We start from the raw sequence: 25,281 nt of genomic DNA on the forward strand, positions 1-25,281 counted from the left end.
TGGGAGTATTGCCTGATGAGGAGCTCTAATAATGTGGTAGTGTCCTCATACCAGGTCTCATCAGGCCTGTCATTGTTCTGTAGTTGCTGTGTAAAAGTTCAGCCTTGCTGGGATCCCTCTCTGCAGTTCATCCTAAAGGTTTATTTTTAATTAGAAATTACCCTGTGCCCCCTCCCTGCTCTTCACTCTAGACATGGCTTGGGAAAATCGGGAGAGGAGGGGCAGGTGCTAATACTGCTGTTTTAAAAGGATCCCTGCCAGCACTAAGTTAGGCACAGCCAAACTTACTCTGGCCTAGTCTTTGGGTAGATCATCCTTCCTTGACTTGCCAAATAGCCCTTCATAATGCCAGGTTATTGTGCAGTTTGTTCCAGGATCAGACTTCATTTGGGCCCTCCCATTCAGCAAAGAGCAAAAATTTCCCCTCTTTCCAGGCATCGCTTTATTACCCTTTTAAGGGAGACTTTCAGATACTTGTCTATTTCAAAGGTCTTTTGTTGAAAGTTTCTACTGTACAGGGTGCCTTCTGTTGCCTGAATTCATCCCACACAATTACTGTAGAGTTGCATACTTGGCCTTCACAGGGAAGAGTCATCAGACAGCCAGCCACCTTGTCTGTAGTAAGGAGTGATAGGTGACAAGGTCAACACAGTATTAGTTTTATGGTCATCTTACTGCTACCAGGACGGTGAGTTCCTTTCCAGGTGCCAGCAGGGTTACTTCTAACCCCTTTTATTCTCACCTATCCACTTCAGAGAGAGTACTTTTCCCCCCTCTCTTCCAGTGTTCTTTATCCTGGCATCTGGTAGTTTCTGTACTAATTGTTCCACCATTGTCTGCTCTAGGCTCTTTCTGCAACCGAGCTGGTAGGATTAGTTAACAGACACTCTAATGCCTTTGATAAAAGGGAACTAAGGAAATAACTGAATTCCCCCCCCCCACTAAATGTCATTATTCCCTCTTTTGAAAAAATACAAAAATTTGAAGAAACAAAATTACAGTTCTACCATAGTATTGGTCTGCTTCTTTGCAGATGTTATTCTGTGAACATTTTTGATATATTTTTTATAAAAATTTGATTGTATTATGGGTGTTTATGATTTTGATTTGCTTCTCCCCCCATTAAGATATACCATATCACAAATATCTATTCACATCAAATGTAGACCCAACATTATTGTCTTTATTTCCTCTGCGTAAGTTTATTTATTCCAATGTAGTTAGAATTAATCATGTAGTGATGATGATGATGATTATCATTTATTGAATACTTACTATATACTAGGCATCATATTATATGTTTTGCGTACATTGTTTTATTTAATTCTCATAGCAACCCTGACAAGTATGTATGTTACATATCCTTATTTTATAGGCACGGCAGTTCAGACTTACAGAGAATAAGTTGCTTAAATCACAAAGTTAGGGGTAACCCAGGGTTCTAGCCCATACTATTAGAATCTGAACCCAAGTTCTTTCAGCTGTGCTTAGTTTAGACATTTTTTTCATCACTTATTTGATTATCACTTTAGGTGAATTTATTAAAGTGAATTAAAGGGCATACACATTTTCAACTTCCTGATACCTAAACTCTCAGAAAAGTCATAACATAACATTGGATTCCTTAACAAAAGAGCAGAGAATTGCAGTTTTCCCATATTCTCAGTAATATTGGGTGTTGTCTTTTTTCTTTTGCTAATTTGATAGGTTAAAAAAAAAGTACATTGTGAATTTCATTTGCATTTTAAAAATCAGTATTGACTGTGGACATTTTTCTAATGTTTAGAGGCCACTCATTCCTTTTTGTGTGTTCATGGAATGTTTATATTTTATTCATTCAGGTAAGTACTTTTTTGGTCTGATGTGTATCTGTTGTATTTTCTTAGTATATTATTTTTAAATTTTGTTTCCTTCATTTTCATTTTTAGATATTTAAAAATTTTTTTGTAAATCAATCTGTCACTTTTCCTTATGTGTTAAGTTGGATATAATATTCAAGTTACTCACAGGAAGGCAGGAAAAAGAAAAAAACTGGAAACAAGGAGAACCAATATTAAAAAAAAGAACAACTAAAAAGACAGACATAATCCCTAACATATAAATAATTGCCCTAAATATAAATTATCTGACTACACCAATGAAAAGGCAGATATTTGTAGAGTGGATTAAGAAACATGACCTAAGTACCTGCTGTCTGTAAGAAAATCACTTCAAGGGGCGCCTAGGTGGCTCAGTGGGTTAAATCCTCTGCCTTCGGCTCGGGTCATGATCTCAGGGTCCTGGAATCGAGTCCTGCATTGGGCTCTCTGCTCAGCAGGGAGCCTACTTCTCCCCCTCCCCTCTCTCTGCCTGTCTGCCTACTTGTGATCTCTGTCTGTCAAATAAATAAATAAAATATTTAAAAAGAAAAGAAAAGAAAATCACTTCAAGTATATAGGCAGGCTGAGAGTAAAAAGGATGATCAATAAAGGACATCATGCAAACATTGATCAAAGAAAAGTGGAGCTGGCAATATTAATATCAATGAAGTAGATGTTAGAACAAAAGAAATTACCACAGAGAAAGGTCCATTATATCAAGAAGACCTGTAATCTTAGATGAGTATGCCCCAAAAACAGAGCTGCTAAACTGTGAAGCAGAAACTATTAGAACTGAACGGAGAAACAGATTCAAAATTAAAGTTGGGGACCTCAAACCCCTTTTTCAGCAATTGATGGGTCAGGTAGACTGAGAATCATCAAGGGGTATAGAACTCAGCAGCACCATCAACTAACAAAATGATAGATATTTATAGAACACTGTACACAAGGTGGCAGGTTACATAGTCTTTTCGAGTGTACACAAAACATGTATTAAGTTAAACTATATCCTGTGCCATGAAATAAGCCTCTACAAAATTTGAAATCATATACAGACATGAATGAAATCAGACCAGAAATCAGTAACAGAAATATAATAGGAAAGTCTCCAAACACTTTGAAATTAAATAACACACTTCTATGTAATTGAAGGGTCAAAGAGGATGTCTCAGAGGAAATAAAAACATATATTGAGCTGAATGAAAATGAAAATTTGTGGGACACAGCTAAAGCAGTGTTGAGAGGAAAATGTATAGTGCCAACTTAGGTACATTAGAAAAGAGGAAAAGTCTCAAACTGATAGTGTAAGTTCTCACCTCGAAAACCTGGAAGAAGAAAGGCAAAAGATCAACCCAAAGAAAGCCGAATAAAGGAAATAATAAAAGCAGAAATCAGTGCAATTTTGAAAAGAAGAAAATAATGGAGAAAATCAGTGAAAGTGCTGGCTTTTTAAAGGGTTGATAAAATGGGTGGATCTCTATTAAGACTGATAAAGAAAAAAAGAAGAAATAGATTTACTGTTACCAGGAATAAAATAGGGGATATCAAGATATATTGATATAAACATTACAGATATCAAAAGGATAATAAGGGAATATAGTGAACAGCTCTACACATATACATTGGAGAACTTATAAAACTGACCAATTCTTTGAAAAATGCAAATTTTCAGAGTTCACCTAATATGAGATCGATAATTTGAGTAGCCCTGTGACTATGAGGGAAACTGAGTTCATAATTTAAAACCATATGGCTTCAATCTCCAGGTCCAGGCAGTTTCATTGGAGACTTCTACAAAGCAGAAGAATTAACACCAGTTCAACATAGTCTCTTCCATAATATAGGAATAGAAGGAGCACTTTCCAGTTCATTTTATGGAGCTTAGTAGTACTCTGAAGCCCAGACTAGACAAAGATAATACAAAAAGTGAAAATACAGACCAATGTATCCCTCATGAATATAGTTGTAAAATGTCTTAACAAAATATTAGTAAGCAGAATTTAGTAATATAAAAGGAGAAAAGTGGCTAGGTAGGGTTTGTAAGGCTAGTTTACTATTCAAAACTCAATCAGTGTAATTTACCACATTAACAGGCTAAAGAAGAAAATCACAATCATACCAGTTGATGCAGAAAAAAACATTTGAGAAAATTCAAACCCATTCATGGTTAAAAAACAACAACAACGGGGGTGCCTGGGTGGCTCAGTGGTTAAGGCCTCTGCCTTCGGCTCAGGTCATGATCCCAGGGTCCTGGGATCGAGCCCCATATTGGGCTCTCTGCTCCGCAGGGAGCCTGCTTCCTCTTCTCTCTCTGCCTGCCTTTCTGCCTACCTGTGATTTCTCTCTGTCAAATAAATAAAATATATTAAAAAAAAAAAACAAAAAAACCCCAAAAAAACAACAACAACAACTAACTAAACCTTTCCCAGATGATAAAGAACCCATGCAAACACCTATAGCTAACGTTATAATAATGGTGAAGAACTGACTGTTTTCCCCTTAAGATCGGGAACAAAGCAAGGACGTCTGCTGTCAGCACTTATTCAACATAGCCTTCTATGTTGAATAGACATTCTGGTCAGTGCGGTAAGCCTGGGAAAGGCAATTAGGGGCATGCAGATTAGAAAGGAAGAAATGTAACGGGTGCCTATTTGTAAATAACATGATTGTTTCTGATGAAACCCCCAAAGAATCAAGATAAGACTACAGGATACTAATTGAATAAAACAAGGCAGATATAAGATATATAAAAATGAGTTGTAGGGGCGCCTGGGTGGCTCAGTGGGTTAAGCCTCTGCCTTTGGCTCAGGTCATGACCTCAGGGTCCTGGAATCCAGCCCTGCATAGGGCTCTCTGACCAGCAGGGAGCCTGCTTCCCCTCCTACCTCCCCCTCCCTCCCGCCTGCCTCTCTGCCTACTTGTGATCTCTCTCTCTGTCAAATAAATAAAATCGTAAAAAAATATTGTATTCCTGTATACAGGAAATGAACATATAGATAGATACCAGAATGAAAAATACAATATAATTTAAAATATAAAAAAGATAAGCTTAAGTATAAATTAAAAAAAAATGTACAGGACTCATGTGCTGAAAGCTACAAAATGCTGGTGGATAAGATCAACAAAGATGTAAAAAGTGGAAAGCCATAATATGTTTATGGATTGGAAGACTCAGCACAGTAAGGATATTAAATTTTCCCAAGTTGATACACAGATTTAGTGAGATTCCTATCAAAATCCCAGTAAGAGGTGAATAGTTGCTTAAACGTCTGACTTTTGATTTTGGCTCAGGTCATGATATCTGGGTTGTGAGATGGAGCCCCACATTGGGCTGCATGCTGGGTGTGGAGTCTGCTTAAGATTCTTTCTCTCCCTCTCCCTCTGTCCCTCTGCCTTTCTAAAATAATCCCAATAAGATTTTTGTTGATATGGACGAGATTATTCTAAAATTTGGATGGAAAAGCAAAGGAACTAGAATAACTAAAATAATTTTGAGAAGATTAATGAAGTGGGAGGAATCAATATACTCAGTTTTAAGACTTATTATGTGGTAACAGTAATCAAGACTGTGTGGTATTGACAGACGTATAGACAGATCAATGGATTGGAGTAGAGAATCCAGAGATAAGACAGACTCACGAGAGTATTTTACAAAATCATGAAAGCAATTCAACAAATGGTGCTTGAACAATAGGACATCCACAGTGCAAAAAAAAAAAAACAAAACAAAACAAAAAAAGTGAACCTTGAGCTATTTTCCTGCATTTTATACAAAAACTAACTTAAAATGGATCATGACATACATGTGAAATGCAAAACAAAAACCTTTTGGAAAAAATAGGAGAATATCCTCAGAATCTAGGAGGAGGCAAAGAGTACTTAAAATTTACTCCGTAAGTGCCCTCCATAAAAGGAAAAAAAATGATAAAATTTGACCTCCTGAAAATAAAACACCTTGCCCCTGCAAAATACCCTTTAGGAAGATGAAGGGACAAGGGACAGAGTGGGAGAAAATATCTGCAAACCATATCCAACAAAAGAGTAGTATCTCGAGTATACAAAGGCTTTTTAAAACTCGATAGTTTAAAACCCAATAAGCCAGTTAGAATATGGGCAAAAGACTTGAAGAAACAATTCACCAAGGCAGATATATGAATGGCAAATAGACACATGAAAAGATGCTCAACATTATTAGTCATTAGAGGAATTCAAGTTAAAGCCAGAGTGAGCCATTACGGCACTCCCGTCAGAATAGTGATGACACCAAATGGCAGCAAGGACACTGGTGGGAATGTAAAGTGGTGCAGTCATTCTGGAAAACGGTTTGGCATTTTCTTAAAAAGCAAAACATGTAATTACCATACGACCCTGCAATTGCCCTCCTGCGGGTTTATCTCAGAGAAATGAAAATTCAGTTCAGGTATTTGCTGTACCTGAAAGTTGATAGTAGCTTTATTTGTAACAGCCCCAAACAGTTCTGATGTCCTTCAGTAGGTGAATGGTTAAACCAGCTCTGGTACATTTATACCATGCCATGGAATATTACTCAGCAATGTAAAGGCAAGAAGTATTGAGAGAGGCAACAACCTGGGTGAATGTCCAGAGACTCATGCTGAGTGAAACGAGCTGATCTCAACAGGTTACATACTGTAAAATTCCATATTTTGAAAGTGACGTAACATTCTGAAAGTGACAAAATTTTAGAAATGGAGACTAGATTAGTGCTTACCAGAAGCTGAATCGGGGGTAGGGATGGAGTAAAGTGGATATGGCTCTACAGAGGAGACTTCGAGGTGTCCGTGTAGTTTTGGAAATGTGGACCTTGACTGTGTCAGTGTGAATATTCTGCTTATGCTGCAGTGCTTTCCTTTTCTGAAATGTTTACCACTGGAGGAACTGGGCAAAACACAAGGGGTCTGTCTCTATTATTTCTTCTAACTCTGTACCAATCTGTAATTCTCCCATGATAAAAAGTTTAATTTATAAAATTGGCATTGAAGCAGATTTTATTCAACTTTTAGTTTCCTTTTTTCTTTTAATCTGTATTCTTACTTTTTTGTTTTTTAGCCAAATATGAGCTTAATATTTGTCCAGTTTGTTTTTAGGTAGTCTGCCTGTTTTTTCCTGACCATCTGAAGTTCAATATGATATATTTCTGTATTCTTAGATTTTATATTTGTCTCTTTCTTTACAGCATCTGTTAATGGGGAGGAAAGCATAGATTTATTTATACAAAATTTCCCCAATCCTCACTTAACCATATAAAGAGCTGTTTTTTTCTGGGTGTGTGGCAAATTTGATTTTGAAATGCAGAGAGCAGCCATGTGTCTTTAATAAAACAGCCATTATATACATTTATATATCATAAAAATAACGTGTATAGCTCTTTCAATTTATAAAGTACTTCGACTGAACCCCAGATTTTTTTTTTTTTTTTTTTTGCTTTTCCTGGCATTGACTTCCTTTATGTACATGAGAAGTCACTTAAAAGCTGCACGCCTAGTTCTTTTTATATAAAATCTTACACCATACCTTCTGTTAGGCCAGTACTTCCATTGTGAGGACAAGTAATGGTGTCTTCATTGTCTTCATCTCCATGAAGTGATGGTGGGTAGCCACTGTGACACGATGGTATTATTTTCATTTACAGTTTTAGATGCCACATTTTCCTATGAGCTCTTTAGTAATTGTTCAGAGGCCCTATTCATTTTGGCAACATGACACAGATTAAGAAATTTGTCTGGGAAATTTTAAACTTCCAAATTATGCAGTACCTTAGCAATCTTCGTTTAAAAGATTGACAGGTGTGAGTTAGAAAAGATTTTCCTTAAAAATCGGCAAGTGTGAAATTGGGCAGTTGAATAGTATCTTTGGAACACTACCAACTTCGGGAATTGTTCTTTGGAGAAAATGCAGACAACCTCATTATCTCACTCTAATTAAAGGAATGACTCTCCTTGCTTGTCATGTGTAGGCACCCAATTCTCTAAGAATTTTTGGTGTCTCATTGTTGGGCAGTTAATTTGGTTTACTTCTTTGCTCCCACAATCTTAACAGCCCCTGGTGTTATAAAGGTACTGCTCTATAAATGATGGGACTTGGGGGGGGTAGAATTAAAACTATAATGTCTGTTTAAAAAATAGTAAAATAACTTGCATTTCAATTATTTTACATTTGAAGCTGTGTCACGTATTAAAATTTACTTGCTGATTGTCTACAAATTGATTAAATCATATTATAATCTACAATTAGCACATTATGGTACACAGTTATATGCAGGTAATTTTAGTTAGGATTTCCCTAACCAAAAGGATACTTATCTTAAAAGTGAAATCCAAATCTTTTCCTGATCAATTATCCTAATCATGGAGGAAGTCTGAGTTTTTGTTCTAACCAGGTAGGTAGGTTGTAATTTTAAGCAGTTTGGTTTGCTAAGCATGATTAAGACACCGTTCCCTTTGAGGTTTACCCTTTCGCTTCTAAGGTACAACTGTTTATCATCTGGGGTCAAAGGTTATAAAAAGTAGTCATCAATTAAAGCTTTATTGGTTGTAATTGGTAATGCTATGAAAGGAGCCAGCCAAACTAAATCTGATAATAAAAGACTCTTTGTTAAAATATTTAATAAATTAACACTCTCTCTTGGAAGGGGGAAGCTAATTACAAAGCCCAAGATTGTTAATCATAATGTTTACTTTCTTCAAAAGCACAGACTCAACTACTCCATAATCATTAGACATCAGATTTCTTTCTTTTTCTTTTTTTAAATCCTGCAGACTCTGTCATTCCCGGAGGGGATGTTCTTTTCTATGGCTGAGGCTTGGGATATGGCAGAAGGAGGAAATGCCAAGACAAACATAAGTTATAAGGGCCATCTTAAAAATAAACAGGACTCTGTTAGAACGTCAGACTGCCTTTGCTTTCTTCAAAAAGGGTCAAAAGTTTATGTAGATTTATTTTGTAAGCTAATGAATGGTATCAAGAACTCGGGCATTCGGAAAGTAATGTTTTTGTTTTGTTTTGTTTTTGTAATAATAAATTACCTACCAGAGCTATTATCCTACCTCCGTATATGTGGGGTTTTTTTGAGGTGTTTTGACAATTTTGTGGCTTTTGAATTTTAGACATTTTCCAAGCCCTAATATACGCAAATGGGGCTGTGACACAGACCACCTCCAAGACTCTTGAATGACCTTGCCATGGGAACTCTCTGAATGGGCTTTTACATCTGGGAATCGAATGTTTCTAGATTTAAGCAATAGGGGGCATCTTGGGTTTGTTCTTTACACATGTTTCTGTAGTCTGATCTTTAGGGCAGTTCTAATGAAAGAAAATCCTGCTTTGGGCCTGCTGTGCAAATTAGCCATATGGCGAAGTGTAATATCCCGCTGAACGTCATTATGGGGCCCTATGAAAAGTGCTCCCCTTTTCACATGGAAGCAAATTAAAATGGCCCTTTCAGGTTTTTGGTTTTTTAAAAAAACTCTGAATAAACCTGTCTTCACTTGGATGCCGGGACAGTTGAAAGGGAGTTCTCCAGCTGCAGTCAGGGTGGTGAAATTACAGGCTTTGCCCAAGACCAAATGGAAATATTGCTTCCTGTAGGCAAAGCCGGAAGAACAATGGTGTGTGCTTCCCTCCTTCCATTTCCCTCCCTTGTTCTTTGTCTACGTGTCCTTTGCTGCTTCTTAATCCCAGGGTTAATTTTCTGTTATTGTGATGGATGAGAAGGACTCAGCCCATTCTCCAGTTGCCCACATATCAATCTCTACCAGGAAAGACCCACTACATGAAGAGCTGTTTCGCCAAATAATGGCACAGTAAATATTTAATGAAGATGGGTCTGTCCTCTTTTGTCTGTTATTTAGGCATATTGCCTAAATGAAATTGTATTGTCCCACCATAAGTTTTACTTTTTCTTCCACAAAAGTAGACATGTAGATGCCACTGATATTTGGGGGCATGGGGCTCAGCAATTGTATGAGAAGTTCAGGGTGTCTGTGTGTGTGTGGTACATTGTCACCTTTTGTGAAGAAAAAGAAACCCTGGTCTTCCCTTTCCCATCCCTGCTCCAGAGTAAGGATCACATGATCCTGACTTATTAAAATCTGACTTTGAGCTTTGTTAGCAAGAAATTACACCACTTTTACAGACAAAACCAAAAAGTCTCACTCATTTGCCCACACTGAGTGGCAATACTGTGTGTGTTTCCTGTGTTTATATCCAGACAAATGCCTAGACACATGGGGAATTCAGAGTTATCACTTGCATTTCTCTTTTTATTTTTAAACATTTATTGAAAGCCCATGTTACTTCCAGCATTTGTATGATGACAATTTATAGCACGCGTTCAAAGAAAGAAAGTTGGCACAGTGTTGTGCTATAAGAGTGGATCATGCTAAATTATGATGTTTGAGAAAAGATTTTTGCGTGCAAAATGAAAAGAGTGAAGAAAGTATGCACAGTATGATTTAGGTGTGTGTATGTACATATGTAAATGTGTGAAGTAATTGGTTTAGGATAGAAAAATGTCTGTGAGGGAGGACTTGAAAAAGTAAAGAGTAGTTACCTCCAGGCAATGGGATTATGAATGACTTTTATTTTCTTTCTTCGCCTTATCTTTATTGCCTGGTTTTTCTAAAAGTCACATATTTTACTTTTGTAATTAATAATTTACAAAGAGATAATATTAAAAAAGTTAAAGATTAAATAAACAAGAAACAACCAAACAACTATTTTCAGCATAGCCTGGAGAGAAAGTGGGTTATTTCTTGGTTAATTCTAGTGCTAGGGTTAATTAAGAAATTGGCAATGGCTTTTGGGATATTTGACCATTAGCACCTTCCTCCAAGTTTACCATAGGGTGTGATATAATATTTAAGTTAAATAGGAATTTAGAAAGGAAAGAACCCAGGGAATTGAAGAGAAGGTCAATAGAACCTGGGATATATTTCTTTATCTTGTTTTAGTATTAAGTAAAAATAGAGTGTGTTCTGTGATCATTTAGCTCTTTTTATGTAGTTGCTCTGTAAGTAGTGAGAAGAAATTTGTGGTGAATAATTTTTTATAATAATATAAACTCCTATATTTCAGATTTAAATTTTTTAACCAAAAAAAAAAAAAAAAGAAAAGCAAAGTCTTATTTAATTTCTAAGCCTTTCTTAACTTCCTCTAAAATTCTTTAGTTGCATAAAAGTCTAAAAAATTACAACACCATTGTTAAAGAAGGCTTAAAATTAATATTACATTGTCTGAATTTGAATAAAATTTTCTCCAACATTAGGGCCCATTGAATGGATTGAGAAACCTACTTGTTGAGTGATGTGTGTTTTGCTGCCATACACAGAGGAAACTTTAAAAGTCCGAAGATACTTCGTTCCTTTTCCTCTCTGGGTCATCTGGCTTAGAAATACAATCCCAAATTGATGGATAGATTAGTTGTCTACCCCTGTACTCTATAGAGTCTTCTTTATAAGGCTGCCAGAGAGTGGGGTGAGGGGGAAAATGGGACCTTCGGTCGCAGTACAGTTTATCCTGGGCTGGAGAATACTCAGTAGGGCTGCACAAGATAGGAAGACCCCATAATTTTGTGGTTTTCATTCATTTAAGTTCAGAGAGTTGAACACTTAGAAACTGTGTGGTAGGAGAACGTTCAACCATATTTTATGTGCACTTAGGCCCATTGCTTGCTAGACACTGGAACCAGTTTGTGGTTTTGCTTTGAAACAGCTTTGGACCTGGGCCTGTCAACCTGCTATCGATTGCTGCTTCCATGAAGATATTAGATCTATAGCCAGATGGTTGGTGAACGGGCAAACCACAAAACAAGCCTGGAAGGAAGTACTGGTCCAGAAAGAGAGCCTATTGTTCAAAATAGAGCAATTGAGAAAATGAAACAATACGTAATAAAATATGAGATCTGCAAAAACATCCTGAATAAAATGGGATGGGGGCACATCATCCTAAAAATTCAGGGGAAACATGATTCTAAGAATGATTTTCTACAGGAGCCAAAAGGAAATTTTAGAAAATTGTTTGGCATGAAGAAGGCATAACTTCTATGGAACAGGAACAAAAATCTTTAAGAGAATAAATGGAGGTAGAATAGCAGCAGGATGAGAGGAATAGGAAAAATTACAAAGAAATGATTATTGCAATTTTGCTGGTAGAGAGTAAATATAAAAATGGAGCCTTGAAAGAAAATATTGATTAATATTTCTTAATCCCTTTGGTCATTTATTCAAACAAATATATATAGAGTGCCATTTATTCCAGGCATTGTTCTAGGGGCTGGGAACGCAACAATAAATAAGACAAATAAACTTGTTCTTGGGGAGCTTGCATCCTAATGAGAGGAGACAGACAGTAAACAAACGACATAATGTCAGATGGACATTGTGCTATGCAAAGAATTAAGAGAGCGCTATGTCTTAGACAAAACTTTATTTTATTTTATTTATTTGAAAGAGAGCGTGCACCCATGGGAGTAGGGGGAGGGAAAGGAAGAGGGAAAGAATCCCAAGCAAACTCCACACTGAGTGCAGATAGACACAGGGCCTGAGATGGGTTGGGGAGTAGGGGGCTGGATCTCCTAAGCCTGAGATCATGACCTAGCTGAAACCAAGAGTTGGCCCTTTAACTGACTGAGCCACCCAGGTGCCCTGGCAAAACTTTACATGTTAGAGTGAGTAGTGGAAAAGTGTTTTCTCAGTAAGTGACATTTAAAGTTATATTTTAATTATAGGAAAGAGACAGATATTTCCTAATTGTTGGTGTCCCTGAGGATTTTCGTGGCAGGTCCTTTTGTACTTAAATTCTACAGATATTCCTTAGATGATCTCATGTCTTCCTAGGCTTAGGTTACCATCTTTCTGCCAGTGATTCTTGATTCTGAAAACTATTGTCTTTAGCTTAGCCCTTTCACCTGAGCTGTAGACCCAAATATGCCCTCTCCTGAAACTTAGCACTTAGAAGTCACAAACTAAACAAGTTCATGACAGAGGTCATTATTACCAGTGTCCTCATGTACAATCAGTTCTTGTTATTCATGTTGGTTATACTTTATAAGGTCACTGTAAACACTGAGTTAATGAATACTGAACCATTGCTGCTGGGGTTAGGTTCCTGTGAGCTTCTGCTTACAACATTTCATCAGTCAATCAATGCATAACCCTGTTTTCTGCGTGTTTCTCTTTAAAAGATATTATTGAATATATACTGTTGACTAACATTGAATTCATGGCCAACGGCACTATAACACATGGCCAAACAAATCTTATCTAAATGTGTTTTCTCTGTAAGGCACATCTTGTCTTCTTGGTAAGTGTCAAGTCTTAGGAACACTAGACAGCGCTATAGTACGACACACGGAGGCCATTTTAAAGAGCAAAGTCAACCATAAGCACAGAGATGCAAGACATACAGGTGGCCAGCAGGTGCACAAAAGTGTGCTCAACATCACTAATTATCAAGAACATGCAAATCAGGCCTGCAATGAGATAATCACCTTACCGCTGTTAGAATATTATAAAAAAGACAAGAAATAACAAGTGTTGGTGAGGATGTTGAGAAAATGGAACCCTTGTTGCATGTCGGTGGGAAAGTAGACTGGTGTAACCACTATGGAAAACAGTATGGAGGTTTCTCAAAAAATTACAAATAGAACTGCCATATGTTCCAGCAACTTCATTTCTTGGTATTTATCTGAAGGAAATGAAAACACTAACTGAAAAAGTGCGTGCACTCCTATGTTCATTGTGGCATTATTTACAATAGCCAAGACGTAGAAACAGTCTAAGTGTTCATTGATGGATGAATGGATAAAGAACATGTGGGAATCTATATATACAAAGGAGTATTATTCAGCTGTGAAAAAGAATGAAATCTTGCCATTTGTGACAACATGGCTGGACCTTCAGGGCATTCTGCTAAGTGAAATACGTCAGACACAGACAAATACTGTATGATCTCATTTATATATGGAACTAAACAAATAAATAGAAAACCCAGCTGAGCTCATAAATAGAGAGATGGGTGGTTGCCAAAAGTGGGAGATGGCGGAGTCGGGTGAAGGTAATGAAAAGGAATAGTCTTTCAGTTGCAAAATAAATCAGTCCTACCTAGGCATATAATGCATAGTATGGTTGACTGTAGTTAATAATACTTTATTGGATGATTGAAATTTTCTAAGAGAGTAAATCTTAAAAGTTCTCAACCCAAGGGAAAAAAAAATTGTATGTGATGATAGGCGTTAACTAAACTTAGGGTGATGATCATTTTGCCCTATATATAAATATTGAATCTTTATGTTGTATACCTGAAAATAATATGATGTTATATGTCAATTATATCTCAATTTTTAAAAAGCACAAAAATACAAAGAATGAGGCACTGGATGACTGTGAAAAGGGTAATTGTTTATACTATGAGAACTAAAGAAAGGAGACAAAGTGTTGGCCTTTTTTGACCTCAGCTAGGAACACGTGCAGTAGGCACACTGCTCAAATTTTTAACACTCTGTACTCATGTGTGAATGATAATGAAACAGCTTGAGTATTGATTTTGAGGTTACAAATAAATTTTGGCAGGTAGGCACATTTGCAAATATGGAATCCATGAATAGTATTTGACTGCATATCCCAGCTGTTATGTTTTCTCTCTCATTAAATGACACCATCATCAAACCAATTATCCATCTTAGAAATCTGAGGTTAGCTTTCTGTCTTTTCTGTCCTTTACTACCAGTATCCGATCAGTCATCAACTTGTACCTCCTAAATATATATCAGGTTCAGACTGATTTTTTTTTAAAAGATTTTATTTGTTTATTTGACAGAGAGAGAGATCACAAGTAGGGGGAGAGGCAGGCAGAGAGAGAGGAGGAAGCAGGCTCCCCGCTGAGCAGAGAGCCCAATGTGGGGCTCAACCCAGGACCCTGAGATCATGACCTGAGCTAAAGGCAGAGGCTTTAACCCACTGAGCCACCCAGGGGCCCCGAGACTGATCTTTTTGTATCTAAGGTTCCCTTTTTCATTCTACTCAGTACGTTGCAACTTGCAAATGTCCAAAACTCTGATTGTCTCTAGAGTTGAAGTACAGATATCTTAACAAAATTTACAAAGCCCTCTAGCCTTTATTTCTTGTCATTCTTCTCTCTTACACTCCAAAGGTTCTGCCATGAAGAACTTCTTTCAGTTCATGGGATACGTGATGCCTTTTTTCTTTGAACCCGTGTCTCTATGAGAAATAGTTTTCCCTTTCTTTTTATGTGCCTTATTCTGACTCATTCTTCAATTATGAATATAAATGGCTTTTTTTTTCCTGAAGAAACTTTCTCTGACATTCCTCCCACCCACTATATAGACACAGATGCATGTGCGTGCGCGCGCACACACACACACACACACACACACACACACACACACTCTCTATATCTCTCCAATCTATAGGATTCTATTGTACTTTTTGTTCATTTAATTGCTAGTTTTCCACTACAGACTATAAATTCAATGATGACAAGAACTATTCTTTATTGTATGGTAAGCACTTTATGTACGTAAAGTAACTTGTTTTTCTGTGATATTTTGTGTGTTTATTAATTATTACAAAGCTTTTGGACCACCGTAATACTAATGACATAAACTGAAAACACACTAAAACAACTTTTCACTTGCCTATTATTTTATATCTGTTTGCTTATACTTTCACTGGCTTTTGAGTTTTTTTAAATTAATATTAATGACTAGAGGAGCTTGAAACTGAAGTGGCAAACTTTTATAGTTCATCTGTTGATCTATTTGGGAAAAGACAGTCATCCAGCTGGACTGGTCAGACATCTACTGTAAATTCCACCTGTAAGCATTGAGTTGACAAAATTGGCAGAGGAAGTAGAATACTCAGAGGTGAATTTATTTAGTAGCCATTTGGGAAAATCGAATTTTGTAAATGGAGAAACCAGAATTATTAGATAAATTGGTCTTTTCTTGTGTTTTTATTTTAGAAAATGAATATTTGAAAGGCAAATTGTATCTAGTTAGAACTAAGTAGAGGTCTATGATAGGTTTTTATATAGAATTTCATCTTGTATATTTTCTTTTATAGCAAATAATTAAATTATTATACAATGGTCTAATTTGAGAGAAGACTTTTCCCTAAATTCTCAGCTGAGTGTATCTTGGCTCCAAAGCATGTTGAATGTGTAATGTCACACAAGAATAATAAAGGGACTTTAGGGCTGTTAACTGTACAATGAAAAGCCCTTCAGTGTGTACAGAATGTAATTGACATTCAATAATACCACTAAGCTGAGAAATGGTGACGAGTGGGGAATAAATTTCACAAACCAACAGGCAGTTTCCACTTCTTATTTCTTAAATAGAACCATTTGCTACCTCGTTAACTTGTGGACTAAGAAATAAGCAAGCCCTGAAATAGCTGTCTTAATGTTTGATTTCATTTTATAGCAGGAAAAACTCAGGTGTCTACAGTTAAAATCGCGTTAGCGTTTTAAAACGTTTGTTTTTAAGCTACACCAGGGGTCAGCAAACCATGGGCCATGGCCACCCTGCTGCTTGTTTCGATGTGACCCCTGTGAACTCCATGGTCGGTAATAAATAAATAAATAAATAAATAAATAAATAAATAAATAAATGAATATTTCATGGCAGATGAAAATTATATGACATTCTGATTTCAGTTTCCCCAAATAGTTTTGCTGGAACACAGCCACACTCACGTAGGTACTGGCCGTGGCTGTCTTTGCATTTCAATAGCAGAGGTGAGACTGTAGAGCTCACCACGTCTGCGATATTTACCATCCTGCCTTTTAGAGGCAACGTTGGCCAACCGCTGAGCTTAGGCTGTTGAGTTAGTGTGATTTAGTTCCTTAAATCAGCTTCTCCAGTTTAGGGATCTAACAGAGAAGTCACCTTGAATACGATTCTTCAGACTTCTGAGAAGATGAGGAAACTGAACTTAGGGATTGTGTAGAGTTTATACTTTTTCGCATGGGTGAGGCAGTCATTGTCATCATTGATCTATTTCATCTCATTTTTGAAAAAATAAGCACATGCATAGTGGTGATTATTTATCAGACACCATTCTCAAAGCTTTCTAGCTCATCTGAATCCTCATGACAACGATGAGTGTGACATTTCTACGATTGAGGACACCATAGCATATCTGTTAGTGAAAGCCGAAGACTTAAATGGTGGAAGGTAAATTAGTGAAAGTTACATAGCTGGTCATACGAGTTATACAGCTAGAAAGGCGCAGATTCACAATTTGAATGAAATCATCATCTGATTCCAAAATTGGTGCTCTTATCCACCATGCATGCTGTCTCCCCATTTCTACTCTTATTCATTGAGAAAGGTCTTGGATTCAGAGTATCATTTCTTTTTCTTTCTTTTTCCTTCCTTCCTTCCTTCCTTCCTTCCTTCCTTCCTTCCTTTCTTTCTTTTCTTTTCTTTCAAGATTTTACTTCTTTATTTGACTGAGACAGAGCTCCAGCATGAGCAGCCGACAGAGGCGGAGCGAGAAGTAGGCTCCTTTTTGAGCAGGGAGCCAGATGCGGGGCTGGATCCCATGACGCTGGGATCATGATCTGAGCCCAAGGCAGAAGCTTAATGGACGGAACCACCCAGGCGCCCCCTGGGGGCATCATGTTTTAAAAGCTTTGAGTTATCTTGGATTCCTAGGACTGCTGGAGCAAAGTATCACGAGTTGGGTGGCTTGCACAGCAGAAATTTATTCGGTCCCAGGTTCGGAGACTAGAAATCCAAAAGCAGGTGTCAGAAGGCCATCCTCCCTCTGAGACTCTGGGGGGCATCCTTCCTGGCCTCTCCCCAGCTTCTGGCAGTGGCCAGCAATCCTCGGTGTCCTGTTGTCACAGGATGGTCTCCCTGTGTGTCTGTCTCATGTCTTTTCTCCTATTCTTTTAAGGACCCCAGTTACATCAGATTAAGGGGCGGCCTACTCTATCTAGTGTGACTGCCTCTTAATTTAAGTACATCTGCTATGACCCTATTTCTAAATAAGGTCCCATTATGACATCCCAGGAAGGACGTGAATTTTGAGAGGCTGCTGTTCAGCCCAGTTACAGAGCTCATGAGCCAGCTCCCGTTCTCCGAAGCACAAAAATTTCCTTTTTGGTGTTAATCCTGTGCTTGATTATATGCTAGCTGGGAAGACTGATTCACTGTTCTCCGCTTCTGCCTTTTTCTTGCCTCCCTCTGGCCCTTTGCTCATGATTCATTTGAGACTGGTTTTCATTCTGAACATTTTTCTTCTGGAATATTCTGTGAGGTTTTTAAGAAACATTTTCTCAACTGCTCTTATGAGAATGTTGGTTTGTCTTCATTCTTATGAATTTGTGATAGTTGATTGAGCAACCAGCTTTGGTGTGTTGGTGGTTGAGTTCTGTAATGTCCTCTTAAGAATCTTTTGTATCCATTCTTACGGTATTTGTAGGTAAGTCTCAATAAATGGTAATGTCATTTTATTTTTTTCTATGATTATCATCATTGTCAAAATAGCAGATTTTGAGAAGTGTGGGATCTTAGGAACTTCTCTTTTCCCATGAAATACTAGAATAATTGGTCAAATTGTGTCAACCCATTTCCTTTTGTTTATTTTACAGGGTGCCCGGGAAACATTTGAGAACTACTACCGAAAACAGAGGCGAAAACAGGCCCGCTTGGTGCTCCAGCCTCCATCTAACATGGTAGGATCACCAACTTAACTTTTCTCAATTTTTCACTTTTCTTCTCTGGCAGCTGTTTATTATTTTGCATAAGTACTTTTTTTTTTTTTTAAACTCGCTCTGAGATCCTTTTTGGTGGATGTGACAGTAAGAAAATAGTAGCTAACATCTTTTGATTGCTGTGTATCAGGCATTGTTTTAAGTACTGGGATGAATGATATCATTTCATCCTCATTGTAACCCTATAAGGTAGGGTACTATTGTTATATTCACTTAGGTCTTGGGAACTTGGGAGCCTTAAGAAATCAAGTAACTGATTTTAACTTTGTCTTAATGTATCAAAATAGAAAGAATAACTTTTTTCTTCTTTGTTTTGTTGCAGCATGAAACTTTAGATGGCTACAGGAAGTATTTTAATCAAATTGTAGGGTAGGTATATATGTGTGTCTATTTAAATTTATACACTTTGAACACCTAGACTCGGGAGACTTGGAAAAATAAGTTTTCCTTGGGAAATTCTTTTTCTTTTTTTATTTTAAATTCTTGAGATTTATTTTTGACTTTCTGGTAATTTTAAAGGAATGTCTTATTGGTTTCAGCGTTATATTGTTGGAGAGTAGTTTTGGTGGAGAAAGGGAGAAAAAACTTTGAATTGTAATTTTATTACCCTTGATGTTTGGTTTCTCCATTCTTGGTAAGAGGGAACCAAATAATCAGCAAAAGTTGGCAAGCTTTTTCTAAAAGGGCCAGCTAGTAAAGTATTTTAGGCTTCGCAGGCCATACGGTTTCTGTCACAACCATTCAGCTCTGTTGTTGCAATGTGAAAGCAGCTATAGACAATACAGCAATGAATGAACGTGGCTGTGTTCCAGTAAAACAATATTTATAAAAACAGGCAGTGGGCCAGATTCATCCCATGGGCTATAGAGTTTGCCACCATCATCTAGAGTATACATACTAATATGGAATTGCATTTCCCAAATAAACACCCCAAATACAGGCAGCTTATTCTAATTGCAAAATAATGACCTCGAAGTTAAAAGAAAGGGAAAGGAGTTGGATTGTTCCATGAAATTGCTTTTTTATTTCCGACTTTTTAGATTTTTTTTGATAGTTTTGATTAAAATATATCATAAGAATTCCTTATTGAAAGAATTAATTTAGTATGAACATTTAGCCAAGGGAGCTAATAATATGTTGTAAATGCACAACAATAAAGCTACAACAGAGTGTTAAAAAATAAGTGTGCATTTTTTTGACCTTCATAAAAAACCTTTTCAACCCTGTAATGAGTAAGTGCATATAAAGGGAATCATTTTGATATTTTGTATGTAGGGCTCTTATAAAAATGTGTGTTTCAGCTTTCATTGTCTCTTTAAAATCGATTAATTAAAAAATTGATTAATTTTTTAAAATGTCTTAATGGCCTGGTGTTTTTAATATAGTGAAATTAGCTTCCCTTACCTATAAATATTTTCTTCCCCTTTAAATTGCTGACCCGGTTAACATTTAATAGAAATGGGACTCTGATTTCTATAAAGTGGTTGGACAAAATTCTAAGTCCAAGAAATGTGATTTTTGTTTACAACATGTAGTAGCTTTCTTTAAGTAAAAGTGACTATTAACTTCGAATTTGGTGACCGCTCTGAATGTTTGTGAGACCCCAGGGATAGTAGTCAACCTGTAATTTCTGAACTTTCTGTACTTTTCTGTAATTTCTGTACTTTCTTTTTTTTCCCTTCATCGTAGTTTTTTTGTGGTTGAAGATCACATTTTACATACAACCCAGGGCTTAGTGAATAGAGCCTACATTGATGAACTTTGGGAAATGGCACTTTCAAAAACCATCGCTGCCCTCCGCACCCACTCGGTATGTAAGACGCCCGTGAGATATTCTCACTTACTGCTGAGTATCTGTGTACTGGTCAATGTTGTACTGCTTTAAAGTCAGCAAGGATGTATTGTGTGGAATCACCTGCTTGGAGCTATCTCTCTCAAAGACGTATGGAAGCAGCCACTTCAAATTGCCATCCTTTCTAATACTGAGCCCATTTTTTTGGGATGCTCTCTGTAATAAAGCAAACAAACAAAACAACAACAACAACAAAAAAACCCCAAACAAAAAAACAAACCAAAAAAAGGACAATAGCTGACATTTACTGGAATCTTCTGTGTCAGGGATTGGTATATGCACTTCATATATATTTCATAAGGTATAGGTATTATTAATTATATTTACCTTATGGTCTGGGGAACTGAATCTCAGAGAGGTTAAGTAACCAGCCTAATTGTTACACAGTAAGTGATAGAGCTTGGATTCGAATCCAGATATGTGACTCCAGAGCCCATATGCTCAGCCACTACTCCCTATTGCCTTCTATAATGCCAGTCAATACTGGTTTGGCTCACAGTTTTATTCTTATTTTTTGGAAAAAAATGCATACAACATATCAATAAGTTACCTAATTGTGAGTTTCCATGATTTTGATACATTTTATCAAAAGCATAAATTTTTGATGATAATCCACTTTATTTCAGATAGATAATGTTGGCTCTGAATAAATCACTTATCCAATACTTCTTAAGCACTGATTATGTGTTGGTAGTGGGAATACAACTATGAACTTGATGGATGAAATCTTTGCTTTTGGAAAGTTATTTTCATTGGGGAGGTTCCCAATAAACAAATAAATAATATCAGATAGTGATATACAATGCAATTAAAACAGTGATAGGTTAGGACAACAAGGTGCCTAGTTTTGATTAGTTGATCAGAAGTGGCATTCTGAGATCAGAAGATCAAGGAGACACTATTTAAGCAAAGATCAATTAAAAGGGAATTTTAGGTATAAGAGATGGTAGTATACGGGCTTTGGGGGTACTTTTCTATCTGAACTGTTTGAGGAATGATAGTGAGGAGTTAATAATAGGAGATAATTTAGTGTCTAGAATATTTCTGTAAATGGCTCTAGTATCCATCTAGTTGTGCCAGCTAGAAACTTAAGTTATCTTTCTTATCTCTCCATCAGCAAGTGTTCCAGAGTAAATACCATGTGTAAAATCTGTAATTGATGGGATTGTAGCCGTTTGGGACTTGAAAAATGTTCAGAGTGGGCAGAACACGGAACATAGAAAGTTAGGCATGGTATGAAGTCAAAATAAAAAAGTAGATAGATGTCATATTACTCAAGACCTATTTGATGCTTTAAGCACTGGATTGAATGGAGTGTGTGTGTGCTCGCTGTGGGGGTAGGGTAAATTGGACTGAGAAGATCAGATTTCCATTCTGCCTAAATGATGGATGAGGGATGAGAAAAAATGTGGGCAGAACAATTAGTAGGATAGTCTAATATTCAGGCAAGAGATAATGACAGCTGGACCAAGGGTGGTAGTAGATGTGGAGAGATGTGGATGAATCGGAGAGATTTTTAGGCGGTAAGATTAATTTTATTTTGTGTTGGATTAAATATAGAATGTAACGTTAAAAGCATATCAAAGTAATACCTAAGTTTATGGTTTCTTTCCCTTTGATGGTTTAGAGTGGTGAGGTCTTCAGTTTCCTTTGGATATGATTACTCTGCCTTTGTGTTATCCAAGTTGCATGGTGTAGGACTTTGGTTAATATATGAATTTGAAACCAAAGTGGATATGTCATTGAATTCATTTCCAGTGTTTTTCTCCTTTTATTTTTATTTATGGTTTCTTTTTTAGTATTTAGAAATTTTAAATGTTTGCCTATTTACATATTGATCTTTTTAAAAAGGATTTTATTTATTTGAGGGGGAGAGAGAGAGAGAGAATGAGAATGAGTGCATGAGCAGGGGGGAGGGGCAGAGGAAGAAGCAGACTCCCCACTGAGCAGGGAGTCTGACGTGGGGCTGGATCCCAGGACCCTGAGATCATGATCTGAGCCGAAGGCAGACATTTAACCAAGCTCAGCCACCCAGGTGCCCTGTATATCTATCTAATTTTAAAATTTCTGTCATTGCTTGTATGTGACCTAGGATTTCATCTGACATTTTTACCATTTTATTCTTTTGTCATAATAAAGTCTGGCATATTTAAAAATATAAAAGTTCCTGCCGTGTTCTGAGACTTAAAAAGGAGTCCTGAAACTATGTTATGACTTGAAATTTTTTTTTTTTACACTTTTATGTACATACTACCACTTGTTGTTTATTTTTACTTAAAAAATGAGGGGTGCCTGGGTGGCTCAGTCAGTTAAGCATCTGCTTAGGCTCAGGTCATGATGGGATCCAGCCCTGCATTGGGCTCCCTCTCAGTGGGAAGCCTGCTTCTCCCTCTCTCTCTCTCTGCCTGCTGCTCTGCCTACTTGTGATCTCTCTTTCTGTCAAATAAATGAATAAAATCTTAAAAAAAACAACAACAACAAAATCATTCCTAATGTGTCAGAAGTTGTATCTTAACATGTTTTTCTTTGATTAATACTGATATTGGAAGTCTCTTCAGATGTTTTTAGTTATTTGTATATCTTCTTAAAATTTCCTGTTCCTATGCACTGCCTTTATATCTAATAGTTTAAAAATATATTATTATTTCTTAATAAAAAATGGATGTAGTTTTTAATTTGAATGTTAATCTCTGGTGTGGTATATAGGCTGCAAATATTTTTTCTGAATTTTATGTGTCTCTAACTTTTCCATGGCTTTACAGAAGCTTAAAATTTTATGTAAATATATTGATTTTTAGCTTGACAATTTATGTCTTCCTTGTTCCAAAGAATATTTGGTTATTTGTCTCTATTTTAGTATTTCTGTACAGTTACTTTTTTTTATGTATATATCAGAGACTTAAAAAGTTTATTTTAGTATAGGGTGTAAGGTTGGGTTCTTTTTTTTTTTTTTAAAGATTTTATTTATTAATTTGACAGATAGAGATCACAAGCAGGCAGAGCAGCAGGCAGAGAGAGAGAGGGAGAAGCAGGCTCCCCACTGAGCAGAGAGCCCAATGCGCTGCTCAATCCCAGGACCCTGAGATCATGGCCCGAGCTGAAGGCAGAGGTTTAAACCACTGAGCCACCCAGGCGCCCCAGGATTCTATCTTTTTTAAAAAAAAATATTTTACTTATCTATTTGATAGAGAGAGTGGTCATACATGCACACAAGTGGGAGGAGGGGCAGAGGGAGTTGGAGAGAATCCCCACCAGACTCTACACTGAACGTGGAGCCTGCCATGGGCTTGATCTCGTGACCCTGAGATCATGACCTGAGCCAAAACCGAGGTAGTGCTTAACTGAGCCCCCCAGGCAGTCCTTGGATTCTGTCTTTAATTATTTTTTAAAATGACTCATCACTTCCAATAACATTATTGTATTAATCTCTTATTTTATTCAGCTTAGATTGCCATAATGAAGTGTCATAGACTGGTGCTTAAACAACAGAAATTTATTTTCTCACAGTTCTGGAGGCTGAAATTCTGAGATCAGGGTGCCAGCGTGGTTGGTTTCTGGTGAGAACTCTTTTCTTAATTTATGTTCTCACCATGTCCTCACATGGCCTTTTCTCAGTGTGCATTCCAGTGTCTCCTACTCCTTTTATAAGGATACCGAGCCCCTCAGATCAGGGCCCTTCCTCATTTGACCTTAAATATCTCTGGGAGTTCCATCTCCAGATATAGCTACACTGGGGGTTAGGGGTCTAACATACCAATTTGGGGGGCATAATATTTAGTCCATAACATGTTTTTTCCTAACATATTTTGGAGGCTACCTTTATCATATAATAATATATTTTGTAAATACTAAGCTCTGTTGCTGGGGTCTAGATTCTCATCCCTCCTTTTCTTCTTTTTCTCTGTCTTGAAGCAATACAACATTGACCTGATTACTATAATTGATATAGTAGTATGGCATAGTTTCCTACTGAACGTGTACATTCTCTAAAATCCTCTTTTTAATATATGCTAACCATTTACATTCTTCTTATTTTCCCAGATTAATTTGAGAATCACTTGGTCACATCCCTTTCACCACTTACAACACCCCTCCCCGAGTTGAACTATAGTGTTATTATGCAGTGAATCTATAAATTAAAATGGAGTTAATTGACATATTTTAGTACCTGTTATTTGTCTCCAGGAATATATGTATTTTTCTCAATTATTTGCTTACATGTTTTTGGTAAAGTATTTTGTGTGCTTTTCATCTAAATCCTATTTTTGATGTTTTATGGTTTTTTTAGGTAATATTTTGAGGAAAGTTTTTTTCCCCCCAATCATATTCATTAACAAATATTACTGTATTCTCTGGAGAGGAGTCCTTGATTTTGTTTATTTTATATCTGTCCATATCAGTGATTTCACCAATTTTATTATTTCCCTGGGAAAAGCCGTTTTTCTTTTGGAAAACATTGATTTCTTGCAAGCAATTTCTGTTTTGTAAAGCAAAGTTTCGTACCTTTTTCTCTGTGACTTATACATTTGAGCATGCGACAGATCTGATCAGCAGGAAACTGTCCTCTCTTCTCCATCATGCAGTTGATGTCAGGAAGAGCAAGATACTTTCCAAGTATGCTAATGATTAAAGTGTGTATCTCTGGAGAAAATTAATCCTTTTTTTTTTTAAAGATTTTATTTATTTATTTGACAGAGATCACAAGTAGGCAGAGAGGCAGGCAGAGAGAGAGAGAGGAGGAAGCAGGCTCCCTGCTGAGCAGAGAGCCCGATGTGTGGCTCGATCCCAGGACCCTGAGACCATGACCCG

The 25,281-nt window shown here is 36.9% G+C and overlaps 1 protein-coding gene across 3 annotated transcripts in view; it reads left to right on the top strand.

The window, feature by feature from the left end:
* EXOC6B (exocyst complex component 6B) overlaps positions 1 to 25,281 on the top strand; it is a 624,123-nt gene that overhangs the window by 293,358 nt on the left and 305,484 nt on the right. For all 3 annotated transcript variants that reach the window (XM_045979317.1, XM_045979318.1, XM_045979319.1), the window contains 3 exons: positions 18,498 to 18,581; positions 18,943 to 18,989; positions 20,310 to 20,430. In XM_045979317.1, the coding sequence (XP_045835273.1) occupies positions 18,498 to 18,581; positions 18,943 to 18,989; positions 20,310 to 20,430 (252 nt within the window). The remainder of the gene's footprint in view (positions 1 to 18,497; positions 18,582 to 18,942; positions 18,990 to 20,309; positions 20,431 to 25,281) is intronic.

This window comes from Meles meles, chromosome 15 (genome assembly GCF_922984935.1).
Source record: "Meles meles chromosome 15, mMelMel3.1 paternal haplotype, whole genome shotgun sequence".
NCBI classification, from domain to species: Eukaryota; Metazoa; Chordata; class Mammalia; order Carnivora; family Mustelidae; genus Meles; species Meles meles.